The following is a 13788-nucleotide window of genomic DNA, read 5'->3' on the forward strand; positions in this document are numbered from 1 at the left end:
CCTCCGCCCCGTGCCCTCTGGCCGCGATGGCCGCGCTCCTCCTCCTCCTCCTCCTGCAGCTGCTCGCCTGCTGCCGCCGGGGCTCGGCGGCGTCCCCTGTCCGTCTCCAGCCGTCACCCCTGCGGGTCAGCTGCCCGGGCCCTCACGGCCAAGTCTTCCAGCGGCAGGACAACGAGCACAGGGTGTCGTGCCTGTGGAACAGCACCGTGACCCTGCAGTACCAGCCCGCCCCAGGAGCAGGGCTGGATGTAGAGGGGGAGGAGGGGCAGCCAGCATCCCCACCTTGCTGCCTCTGGTACCTGAACTCGGCCTCTGTGAGGAACATCTCACGCTGGTCAGGCCAGGTGGTACTGCAGACAGAAGCTCCCTCGCCCGGGGCCTCCAGCCTTCTTATAGTGCAGTGCTCGTCTGCCTCCTGCGCTGCGCCCGAGTGCTTTCACCGCAACGTGAGCGTCGAGATCGCGGAGCAGGATTTGCGGCTGTTCGTGCTCCGGCCGCAGACACGCGTTATCCAAGTGTGGCAGCCCGTGGAGCTGGGCTGGTGTGCCCGCCTCAAGAGTGCTGGCTGGCAGTACCGCTTCAGCAGCCGGGGAGGTGTCCCCTCCACCCTTCTCCTTCCCAGCAGTGAGCACCAGGACACAACATCCCCTGCTGTCTATCCAACAGCTGAGTTGCAACAGACCTGTGCCACCTACTACAGCTACCGCTTGACTGTGCGATACCGGCACCCCGGCATCCACGTTGCTTTGGTCAGTATTGAGCAGATGCCACACGTAAGCCTCAACCTCTCTCTCGAGGTGGAGCCTGACTTGGTGCATGTCCTCAGTATCAGCTCCAAGCTCCTTAGTGTTCCTCAGCAGCCCCTCAGCTTATCCTGGTGGCTTCAGCCCCTTACCCTGAGTACACTTGCCTACAGACTGGTGGACACACAGGCTGTAGGAGGTTGGCTCTGCTCCTACAGTTCATTTACACTGCCGAGCAACTTCTGTGCCATTTCTACACCTCAGAGCCTGGATGAGAGAGTGGTGGCCAGCGTTTACTTCCATGTTGATGGAAAGGGGTTTGAGGAATTGACGGGGCAACTGCACCTGCTCAATGGTACCCTGAGCTTAACTGCTGGCAAAGAAACTCCCATACATGTCAGCCTTTGTCCAGGGAAGACCAACAGCAGCACTTACATTTTCAGGTACAAGCAGGGAACATTTTACACATCTAAAGACAACAACAGCACTTTTTCCACAGATTGCCCTAACACATACACTGTGTTCTACCAATACAAGGAACTCTCCTACTTACTCACCATAGAGTTTCTGGCCTTACAGTGGTACAAATTCAAAATGTACCTTTACATGAATCAGAAGAGGGCTTTGATGAGGTCACTGGCAGAAAGAGACCTTGACGTCCACGTTTTCAGCAGTGGCCATCCTTCTTTTCTGCAGAACTTTAGTTATTTAGTGTGGTTTATCCCTGCACAACATCCGATGCTACAGTGCGAGTGGACCTTCTATCTGCAGCTTTTTGGCACAAAAAAAGATCACGTTGTCCAGAGCAGCACGTACACATACAGCGACCATGTAAAAAATGTCACGCGTTTTGTCCGTCGCTCTGCTTTACCCTTTGATGCAGAGAAATACACGGGGTTTGTGGCAAAAGTGAACTGCGCCAGCAGTGCACCTACATCGGCTCTTTTAAGTGTCAGGGTCAACAGCCGTACTGCAAAAACCATAGAAGCACCAGTGGCTTGTGAGCAAAGAGAATGTAGGATACTCAGGTGTTGGATTCAGAGACCTGATCCCAGATCCATTATCTTGTACAAGAAAAGGGCATTAGAATTTTTCCTCTTTGTCAGGTTGCACGTAGACTGCCACATTGGCTACTCTATCAAGCCTTCATGGGAAGTCTATCCTGCTAGGGACACAAAAACTGAGCCGGACTGGTCAAAGCCAGTAAACACTTCTAGTATGTTTGGTGTAAAAATGATACATTTGACTATTCCCGCTAATACTTTAGATTATGGGTTGTATCTGTTTTATTTCACTGCTGAGGTATCCCTAATTAGGACCTCAACAGTCCTCAATGCCCGTGATATGATTTATGTTCAGATTGAGAGAGCTGATCTAGTGGTAAATATCTCAGGAGGCTCAGTCCGCACAGTGGGTTTTTCTGAGAGATGGACTCTTGATGGCTCTGGATCCTCTGATCCTGATTCACAGGAAGGACCACTGCTATTTACTTGGTACTGCACTAAAGACTCGGCAGACTATCGAACCATGAAATTCAAACCGAAAAACAGATGCCATCCACTCCAGAAGGATTTGAGATGGATAACACCCTCAGGTCCCATTCAAACAGTACCACCAGAATCCCTCCCAGGAAGCACCTTATACTACTTTCGCCTGGAGATTCAAAAGGGCACAAGGAAGGCTTATGCTGATCAAGTTGTAGAGATAGATCCTGGCCCTCCACTCATTCTGGACGTGAAATGCATTGAAAACTGTGGTAGGAGTCTAATTCCAACAGAGAGATTTGCCATATCTGGAAAATGCTCAAACTGTAAACCGAGCAACAAGCCACTATATTACTGGTCCCTTTTTTCAGACAGCTCTAAAGAAATTAATTTTGATTGGGATTCCAAAACATCAACGGGGAGGTTTGGGGCTTACCTGTCTATACATGCTCTGACTTTCACGAAGCCTGCATATGAATCCTATGTACTTCGCTTAAGCGTAACTACCTGGGATGGTAGGTCTGCATCCTTCAAAAAACCCTTTGCGATAAATAGTCCACCTGAAGCCGGCAGGTGTAACATCAGACCCCGCTACGGGTTTGCCTTTCAGACAAAATTTGTTGTTAAGTGTAGAGGATTTTCTGACAGCCATTTACCTCTGACATATAAAGTGATAGTAGCTTCCAACGTACCCCAAACTACCACAGTAAGTTCTGTGGTGGAAAACACATTTGGCACAATTCTGTACTTTGGTTCTGAGCCTAAAACTCCTCCATCTTTTCTCCCACTTGGACTGCCCTCTCGTTGGTACCGTTTGATACTTTATGTTCAAGTGCGTGACTCATTCGGGTCTTTCACCCAGGTGAGTTTGCGTGCCTATGTGAGGAACCCACTTAGCACTCGATCCCTTCCGGCTGTGTTTCATGAACTGCTGGCTTCAGCAAGCCGTTTAAGCATGTCAACATCTGCCCAGCAGATTGGGGATCGTCTTAGAGCTGGTTATTTGGTTTATCTTGCAGCCTCACTCTTAAACTGTATTAAAAAAACACCAACTGTCCTGCTCCCTCAGGCTCAGTTTCGGGAAACTGTGGTTAAAGCAGCCTTGAATATTTCAGTAAATAGCATCATGGAAGTCAACCAAGTAGTGGCTGTTATTTCTGAACTCACAGAGGCAGTTGAAAAAATGCATGCTATGTCACAAGACCTTGCCATTGGGAAACTGACAGAAGTAACAGGAATTCTGAAGAGACAGAGGACTCAGACCAATTGGTCTGAGGGAGCAGAAATTCAGACCAGTGGAATACTAAGATGCTTGTCCAATGTCCTAAGCGGTGATGTCCTGCATCTCAAGAATGTCAGTGAAAATGGAATTCAACATGTTTTCTCCATCATGGAAGGTGTAACAGATGTAGTTTTCTGGGGAAAAGTCCCTGAAGAAATAGAAACTCTGATAGAAACTGGACACTGGAATATCACTCTGAAGAAAAAAGAAGCTTGGAACATTTCAAATTATTTGCCTGCCACAGACACCTGCCACAATTGTTTTTATCCAATGCTGGGAAAAGTAAATGATTCAGGAGCTGCCCCGGATACTGTGTTTTCCACTGCCATTTTTGAATTTGATGAGAGCCCTTTCCCATGGTTAGATTACACATCAGATATTATATCAATGGTCATGGGGTTTAAAGTGGCAGAGACTAAGGCTAATGACGATCTAGTTCCAATCATGCCTGAAAGAGCAGACATTTTTCTTGCCAGGAAAGGTGGAGTTGCAACTTTTAATTTATTAATGGGACCCGATAAAACAGAAGCTTACACAATTGGAGGATTTAATTTTGAGATCAATCACACTGCCACGAGCGTATACTTCCAGATCATGACAAAATTAAAAGTTACTTTCAAGGTGCTGATATTTGAAGGTACTAATCTTACTGACGCTCAGCCCGTGGCCTCATTTTCTGCTTTTCACAACATGCCAACAGTTGCAAATGGAAATGAGACAATCATTGCTGACTGTAGCGTTACAGGTCCCTATATAGTCTGTCTCCCAAAGGACCTGCTGACAACCCTAGCGCAGAAAAATGGTGTAGACACTCAGAACATCTCTGTTGTCTTGGAGACACACTATATCTTAAGGTACCCAAACCAGAAAGTGGTGAGCATATACATTTTTAATGACCAGTGCCTATTTCTGAATGGGGTTGGAAGTGAGTGGAGCAGAGACCCATGTGTGATTGGTCCCTTGACCAACTGGGAGAAGGTACACTGTATCTGTATCCCCGCCATGCGGAGTCGCAGGAGTGTGCCAGCCCTTCCTGCACCCAGCATCAAGTTCCTGGCAGCCAAAGTAATAGTTCTTCCCAACACAGTAGATCTGGGGAGAAACCTGATAGCAGACATACCTAAAAACCCACTGACCCTCGTAACAGTGCTCTTAATTTTTGTCGTCTTCTTGCTTTTGTGCTGCTGGGCTATAAGAAGAGACAGGATTGAGAGGGAGATCAAGTACATTATCGTTTTGCCAGACAATGAGGCCTCTGACGAAGGGACCTTTTTGGTCACGTTGTACACAGGCAGTCGCTGGAATGCTGGGACCAAAGCAGAGGTGTTTCTGCAGCTCATCGGCCAGTATGGCAGGAGTAAATTCCGCTGTTTGTGGCACCAGCCTTCTCCAGCTTTCCGGCGGGGAAGCATTGACTGCTTTCTGATAACTACTTCGAAAAATTTGGGAGATATTCGTTCCTTCAAGGTCATGCTCAATAACGATGGCGCATCTCCAACCTGGTTCTTAAGCAGAGCTGAAGTTGAGGACATGTCCACCAGGAAGGTCTGGTTCTTTCTGTGCAGAAAATGGCTTTGCCTTGACAAAAACAATCCCTCACGAACTTGGAAATTTTCTGTCACAGACACCCAGACACCTTTACCCAAATTCGACTATTTTCTTATTAATTTTAACAGGAGACTGACAGAGTACCATCTATGGCTCTCAATTTTTGCTCCTGTCATCGCTGGGGGTTTCACCAGGTTCCAAAGGTTGTCTACATTTTTAGCAGTACTATTATTCACGTTGCTTGTTAACATTATGTTCTTTAATGCTGAAAAGAATGACGAAGCTCCAATATACCTGAGGTATTTGAGATCAATAGCAGTAGGAATTGAATGTGCTTTGCTTACCCTCCCTGTGGAAATGTTAATAATTACCTTATTTAAGTATTCCCAGAAGGATCCTCCTCCTGTTGTGACTAAGATGTACCCAAAGGTAGATTCTAGGTACTGGAATAATTGCATAATATCTGAAAAAGATGCAAATGTAATTGACACAGAGGAGGAGACAACTGTGAATTCCCCTCAGGTGGGCAAAAGGTCCCAGAAGTCAAGTTCCAATGTCCTAGAAGGGGGCATCTTTTCCAAAGGAAGGAGACTAAGCGCTACCATCAGGCAGCTTCGCAAGATCCCGGACAGTGAGCCCTTGCTGTGGTGGTGGTGTGTCCCTCTGGCCTGGGGCCTGGTTCTGACCATAACTGTGCTCTCATCCTTCTTCATTGTGCTCTATGGTTTGTCCTACGGCTACCAGACTTCCCGAGAGTGGCTCATAGCGTCTGGAACCTCCTTTCTTCAGAACGTGTTTTTCAATTCAATTCTGAAGTCCTTACTTTTCTCAGCTATGAGCACAATGCGTCCAAGATACACTGAAGACATCAGATGGGTAACTCAGGAAAAGCATGTGGAGATTAACTCAGCTGAAGAAACTCAGAGAGGCTCCTGAAACTTGCTGATGTCCCAGGCACTAAGCAATATCAGCATTTGGAAGCTTATTAAAGCAAACATGCTGAGAAGGGCAAAAATTACATAAATGCACTTATTTTCATGAAAGGTTTCATCCATCACCTTGTCTTTTTATCACTGCTATTAAATTTTGCATATTCCACTGGGAATGACAACAGTTTCATTATAGCCAGTCCCTGAGTAGAAGCTGCTTTCAAAATACTTCTCCCTCCCAAATTCTGTGGCTAAGCATGACCTTGCATCTCACAGTATCAACTCCTCTGCCCAGCTCGCAGAGAAGATCCCCAAGGAGCCAGCCGAGCATGGCTCTCACCTCTGGCTGGGCACATGCTGATGTCAGAGCAAAACAGACCCTGAGGGCTGGAAACGCCGGCGTGTCCATCCCGAGCACCGGGAACGCCTGGGTGTCCGTCCCGAGGGCTGGGGACACGGCGTGTCCATCCTGAGGGCTGGAGACACGCGGGGAACGCCTGGGTGTCCATCCCGAGCACCGGGAAGGCCTGTGTGTCCATTCCTAGGGCTGGGGACACGCTGGGACCTAGTGGGGACACGCTGGGGACACCTGTGTGTCCATCCCGAGGGCTGGGGACACGCTGGGGACACCTGTGTGTCCATCCCGAGGGCTGGGGACACGCTGGGGACGCGGCGTGTCCCCCACAGCCGGGGCAGGGACTGAGGGAAAGCGGGGCGCGTTGCGGGCGCACAGCGCCCCCTGCCGGCCGCGCGGCGCCCCTGCCCCTTCAGGGAGGCCCGGAAGTGGCTCGGGGGGCGCGGCGTGAGGGGGAGCGGGAGCGGGGAAAGGAACCGGGAACGGGAGCTGGGAAAGGGGCAGCCCCGGGAACTGGGTGCAGTGGGCGCCGGAGGGAGCTGGAGCCGGCGGGAAACGGGAACCGGGAGGCAAATAGGAGCGGGAAATGGCGGGGTTGAGGGTGTGCGGGGCGCAGAGACACAGGAACCGGGAATCGGGGAGCAGAGGGAGCTGAGGAGGGGACCGAGGAACGGGAGACCGGGGCGAAAGGAGCTGGGAGGGCCGCGTGGGGTGGAAAGGGGGACCTAGGGAGAGCCTGGGGAGCTGGGAAGCGGGAATTGTTCAAAGGGGAGCCGGGCAGGGAACGTGAGGCAGGGGAGGGGGAACCGGAGCTGGCCGGGCGACACTCACGGTTCCCGAGGCCACTGCCTTCAGCTCCAGGCACCACAAAGCAGTGGATCTGTGCACTAGGAGTTAGTGAGGATATGTAACTGTATTCGTACAGCTGAAATGGCATCCTTTATGTAAACAAAATTTAAGACCTTCATGCCTCTGGTTCCCATACCAGAAATATTTTCCTCATGCAATAACTTCCCGTGTAAATGAAGGTCAAAGAAGCTGTTTCAATGAAAGCATTAGTGGTACCTTGTCTCACTTTGTGTCTTGCCTCAAACAGAGTCTGTGATCTCTGCAAGTATGACAAGGTCATGTCAAAAGCCAGACGAAGTCTCCCTTGAAAGTTTTGTTCTGCCCAGATGCAGCAGTCTGAGGTTGTTCAGACCAAAGATGGTTTTTGTTTGGTGAGAGTTGTAGGAAAATACTTGGATTCTGCTGGGGACTTGTAATGGAGATGTGCTCCCCAGGCTGGTTGAGATACCAAGCTCTCTAGCCTGTGCATCACCTTTGCACTGATCTGTTGACTAAATCAGTGTTTTTACTACTACAAAAATCACTACACCAAAAAAGGTGTAAAAAGCCCCAGAATTCCCAATAGATAGGCAAAACCTGAGATTTGGATTAAGAAAGGAATGGGTTATCTCTGTGGCTTCAATGGTTTGGGCTTCTTTGTTCTTTAGTCCAGGCCTGGAAAAAGCAAGGATTGACAAGTGTTTTTTGCTCCTTTTGTCAGAGCCTGGTGAACAGAACACATTTTCATCTGCTCTTTCTGTTTTCTTTTTTTGCTGCCCATTTAACACCTGAACCATGCTGCCTCCTTTGAAGTCTGCTTTTAACTACAGGCCATAATAAATTAGCACTACGTCTTCTCCCCCAGCTGTTCCTTCATTTTGTCATAATTTCCCCAACATGAGTGAAGTAATTACTCATTAACCATGCTCGGAGCAATGTGCATGTGCAGAAGGGAAGCACACATTTAAATCTGGCATCAAACAGCATTTTTAAGTCTTATCTACCTAGACCTACAGCCAGCTCTCTGAAAAACTTTGAAAAGCATGGGCAACATACAATTTCTGTCAAAGCCCCATCAGCTTTGCTGCTTAATTAGCTCTACTCTGAGCCCACACTTTCTTTTTGGATCTCAATGAAATCTTAATCAGACCTGTCTGTGTGTGCTGGACAGATGGAGATCTAAAGCCAAAGAAACGTTTATTAAATATCTGTGACATGTTGAGGATGCTGCCAGTTCTTAGTGGATTTTGAGCTGCTTGGGTAGAAAGTCAGAACTTAAAATTTTATGTGTCTGCCTTCCTAGCATGTGACCCAGGAGGAGCAGTTCACTCTGGTTTTAGTGAATTCTAGGATCCACACATCTCCAGCCATGATTACATATGAGAAAAAGCCATTTTTGTCTGTTTACCTGTGGTGAATAGAGAAGTAAATTTGTCCAAAAGAAACTTCTGGAAGGAAAGAGCCTAAGTACAGACCCTCTGGAGAACAGATGTGCAGGGTACAGAGCATGCACAGAAGGAATGGCCTGGCACTCAGTGGTAAAACAGGTCTTCAGCTGTCTAAGAACACTTATTTCTCTGTGTCCTGCAGAGAATTATTGAAGTGGTTCTTGTATATGTGCCCTGATACCTGTTTGATGCATCAGGTGTTGAAAGAAGTGCAGCATGTTTTTTTAGGCAAAATAATCCAAGTACTAGTTGGGAAGCAAAGTCTTTCTTGAAGCTGGCCCTCTTCAACCCATACCCTCACCCCTCTGGGAGTTTTGTTTGTTTTTCCTTCTGGATAGTTTTTTTTTGTTTGTTTGTTTGTTTTGGTTTTTGGTGTGGTGGTTTTTGTTTGTTTGTTTGTTTGTTTGTTTTTGGTTTTGGTTTTTTTTTTTTCTTCATTCTGCAGTCCCCAACTCGAGCTCAGTCCTAACAAACTGAGAACTGCAGTCATGCTTTATTGGAAAAAATTCCCTTTCCCAGGTATGTTAATGCGGAACATCTTCCTGATCACAGGAGAAAGTGGGCACCGGCTCCACAGCATGGACATTGTCACATGCAACCCCATGTCATGGGGCTGAGTCTTTCCTTATGGTCCCAACTTTGCTTTCTGTAGGGAGATTAATCACTGGAGCTGTATTTCTTCCTTCCAGAATTATGTCAAATGGCAGTGTCTTGTTTCCTGAAATACTGTGTTAGTCTCTTATCCTGTATTTCCACAAAATCTTGGTGTTCCTATTTTTAGACTCTATTGGAAAGTATTGCACTAAGTTTAGGTTGTGCTGAACCAAGCTGATATTTTCAGTGGTACAGGTGTGGCCCTGCACTTAATTTTTTTAAGGACAACTTAAAAAGTAATGGTCATCACTGATATATTAATAGTTCAACTTGCTCTTCCCCACTATGGCTGTTAATGTAACTAATTTCTAATAGGGAGCTGCAGTTTGGAAGGGAGACAAAATGAGTTCAGAACAGAGGGTTACTATTGCTGTAGGTTGATTTTTTTTTTTTTATTGTGGTTGAACCAGAAGGAGATTTAATGAAATCTGACCTCGGGTCTGGTTTTTCCATTTTGGCAGACAATAACAGTTCTGTGATCTAGAACTGATGATCACTTCAGCAACACTTCAGTGTTTGGATTTCTTGTGTTACGGGTAGATGATGACTTGTGCAGCCTTCCCGTGTGAACCTTTACATTCCCACCTAATTTAAGATTCTTACTAAATGCTGCCTAATTTAGAGCAGGCATCTCTGAGTAAGGGGCACTTGGGCTTAGTTTTTGTTGAGTGTTGGTTTCTCAGCTTTGTTAAATCGTGGATCTTAGGTACAGATGACTTTTTGAGATTCATTGTGTGTTCAGAAAGCCTTTTTACCTAAGGCAGGGGGTTGATTTTCCTGTCTGTGTTACTTCTCTGTCCCTACAGCTGTTCAGAAAACACAGTGACTTCCACATCTGTGACCACCTAGACTGTTTATCCTGCTGCTGCCATGGGGAATCCATGGAAGCTGTTCAGGAGCGGGGCTTGGGCCCTGCTCTGTGGCTAGAGAAGCCTGCAGGGATCTCTGTTCCTTCCCAGCAGGGAAAGCATGGAATGCCAGCACAACCCCCCAGCCTGGGGGAAAAGGGTGCTGCAACAAATCAAGGTTTAATTCAATCAAGTGATCTTTGGGAGAGTGAGTCAGAATGAAAGTTCTGACTGTTCACGCCTTGTGAAATTGCAGTCCTGGGCTAATTCCTGCTGAAGCCAAGGTAAGTCACCTCAAAGGAAGAGCAGGGAGGCAGCCACAGGTGACCTGAACATGCCTGCAGGGCTGTGGCACGAAGGAGCAGGAGGAAGAAAGTTGTTCACCTGGGGATTAACCAGCAAGTCAGAAGGTTTTGCTGTTTTATCTACTGCTTATCAATTAAGCAGCAGATTGCTTTTCTGAAGAAAGCAAGTTGCTGGTGCTGAAGGGTGTTTAAATATCTGTCACACCAAACACTGGCACATGCCAGGGTATGAATTGCCCTTCTAGAGAGCACTCCTCCCTGTAGAAAATCAAGCTGTGAATATTTTAATAGATTATTGTCATCAACAGTGAATGCTGCAGGAAAATCCTGGCAGGTAAAAGAAACAAGGATTTTGTAGGAGAGGATTAAGGGTGTGTCAATGTTGGTTTTATCTGACAGCCTTTCAAATCAAAGTCTGTATCTGTTTATAGGTACTTTGTTTCTTGTATGGTTTCTCTAGTTTATCAGTGACTCAGAAATACAGGAGTCTCCTGTGGAGTATTAAGCAGGGCTTAACCTATGCATTGTAAATACTTGTGCTAATGAGGTTTGAAGCAAAGAAAATCAGATTACTTATCTGTGCTACTACTTTGCCACTGACCCTGACAATTTAAAGGTGATTTATGATTTCTGGCATGCCTTCCAGGCCTCTTAGCAGAGTGTTCCAATCAGAATTGCCCTGAAGTCTTTAGGAGTCTCCAGAGAACTGGACTGAGAGCCATTTCCCCATGTCTATATCAGGTGTCAGTTGCAGACAGCATGGAGAAACACTCTTTCAGCACTACCTAACCCGTGCCTTTCTTTTACTGCAGTTATTTCCTTACTATGGCACTGAAATCTGTGTGCTTCACCTTTTGTCAGGACATGTGAGCCAACCTCACACACATCCTGCAGCACTCTAGGCTTGACCTAGCAGGCTTCTGTAGAGTGTGTTAGTTCAGTGGTTACCCAGGCATGTGGATAACTGAGTTCTTTCCAGAAGAGCTGGGCATGTGTGTCAAGTAAAGATGTGTTAAAATACCCTGTGGCTTCCAGTCAGAGTGGAAAGAGCTTGGGCAGAATTCAGTTCTAGACAAGCTGTTGTCAAAGACCTGTTCAGCATGTGTCAGCCAGACAGACTTGTGATGTGTTACTGGGAAGTGGTGCTGCTTCAGAACATTCCAAGGTAAAAAAAAAAAATAAAATAATGGTAGCACCTGGTGATGGTTTGGGCTGCTGGTGGCCACAGATTTGTCTGTCATTATTAAGAAGGGATTAGTGCCCTAGACATTCTCCTCAAGAGGTTTTTTATGCTGCTGCTGGTTTGCTAGAGAGAAATGAGTTCTCACTCTGCTTCACGTGTCTGGAGGGCAGACAAACACCTGGCACACTGTCACATCCTGCTAAGATGGCATGTAGTGCCAAACCAATGAGCTGACCAATGTGACAAACCTTTGTCTGGCTCAGCTGGGTTTATGGCATAAAGCCATGGTTATTCAAAGCAAAGGAACTTTTTGGAAGTGACTCTTTGTGAGAAAGTGCATCTCGGGACTTGTCTGCTTGGCAATTTAGACTAAAGGTGTGAAGCACATGCATAAACTTGACATTAAATATCTTTATTCAGAGAGAAATAGCTTTGTTGTATAGCAAACTTTACTTCTGAATGGGAGCATTCCCTCTGAAATCTGTGCATTCATTGACCTTACACCTTTAGTTAGGAACCTTAACTTTCCCAAGTGCTGATGTGTAGACAAACTCTCAGGACAAATGATGTTCCCAGTGAAATAAAACTTGGTACAGCTGCTACCAGTGACTTGTAAGCTGGGAGCAAGATGGAAAGCATCATAAATTCATCTGTGCCTTGCAGGCAGGATCATATGCTTTTCAACTGGCATAGCCAAAAATGTGTTTGTACATAGATATCATTCCTTCCCAGTGGTAGGCATTGAACAGATTCTGTTCTACATGCCAATGGTCTGTGAGAGAGCAGGTGTTTCTATATCTAACGTACTTCAGCTCTGAACCCAGGGCTGTTATTTTAACTTGGGATCAGGACATATTGATTCCAAAGTCTATGACCCTCACTGCCATAAATACTTCTTTTTTGTTGTTGTGGTTCTTGGTGTTTTGCACTGTTTTAAAGAAAAAGTATTATAGTAAATTTGATTCAAGTGGCTTTCCATACTCTACTTCTTTGGGGTTAATGATTTCTCCTTTTTAAGGAAGACTGATTACAAAAATTGCATACAAGTGTTGATCTGAATCTCGTTCTGTCAAGTGGGTGTGTTGGTGTTGCTGCTGGGTACCTGCAGAAGTAAAGTTAGGTATGTCAGGGGGACCTGGCTGGCAATCCTAAAATGCAGGGTTCAAAAAGCAGACTTTTTAGCTGAGTTAGCTCATAGTGTGAGAAATCTGAATTACAATGTACAGGGAGAAAGGGGTGGTATGTACGTGCTGTACGACTGGCTGACAAATCTGAAAGCACTTGAGTTAATTAAATGCTCTCAATCATCCCTGTGAGGTAGGGAAAACACATCATATCTAAGGGTCATACAATTTGTGAAAAAATAGCTTCCTAAGGTGTTCTCAAGGTGAATTTATTTATAAATGCAGTGTCCAGCCCCATCTGTGTTACATCTGAAGAATTCTGTGCTACTGAAATGCCAGGAATGGCTGTGGAAAGGCTGGTAGTAAAGGAGTGATGAGGTAAGGGAGATTATTTCCAAAATTAGGTTTCAGGACTTTCTGAATTGGATGTCTGTCATGAAGCCTCTGTTGCCCCTGAGGATCTCCCTGTTCTTCTGGAAGAGTAGATGACAAGTAGTCCCAGCTCTGCTTCACCTTGCCCCTAGTTCACCTTGTCAGCAGATGTCTCTGAGGATTCAGTTTCACTCTGTCGGGCAAGCAGAAATAGCAGCTTACTGTCACCAAAAGAGGGATGTGCAGGTCCCTCATCTCAGCCCTGCGTTTCTGCTGGTGCTGCAGTTCTGCCTCTTACCTTGTGCTACGGTTAGCAGCTGTTGGATTCCTCTGCAAGCCATTTTAGTTCATTAAAAGCAAAAAAGAAAAAATATTGGAAGAAGAAAATTAATTTTTTTTTTGTTGTTGTTGGTGCATTAGTAACTAGTGTGATTTAGTAAGACAAACCATGGACCAAGTGTTGGGTGTTGGATACCAGCTGCCCATTCTCTGTGTTCTGGGATGTTTTAGATCACCTCTGGTGCCAGCCTGTAGGCTGCATGGCCACCAGCTGGGCATTCAGGCTGGAGCATCTTAGGTGCTTCTGGAGCACGACTTTTGGATTATTTTTTTCTGAAACCCTCTGGTTTTTGTGCTGTGAGACTGCTCTGTGGTGCAAACCTGTGTGGTAAGGAGGGGACAGTCA

General features: G+C 46.4%; 1 protein-coding gene across 1 annotated transcript; it reads left to right on the plus strand.

Moving 5' to 3' along the window:
- The first annotated feature begins 11 nt into the window (after positions 1 to 11).
- Positions 12 to 6170, plus strand: PKDREJ (polycystin family receptor for egg jelly). The gene has a single exon (XM_064421110.1). The coding sequence runs from the start codon at positions 27 to 29 to the stop codon at positions 5991 to 5993; it is 5967 nt and encodes a 1988-aa protein (XP_064277180.1). The 5' UTR covers positions 12 to 26; the 3' UTR covers positions 5994 to 6170.
- The last annotated feature ends 7618 nt before the right edge of the window (positions 6171 to 13788 follow it).

The sequence above is a fragment of the Passer domesticus genome, chromosome 5 (genome assembly GCF_036417665.1).
Source record: "Passer domesticus isolate bPasDom1 chromosome 5, bPasDom1.hap1, whole genome shotgun sequence".
In the NCBI taxonomy this organism is placed as follows: Eukaryota; Metazoa; Chordata; class Aves; order Passeriformes; family Passeridae; genus Passer; species Passer domesticus.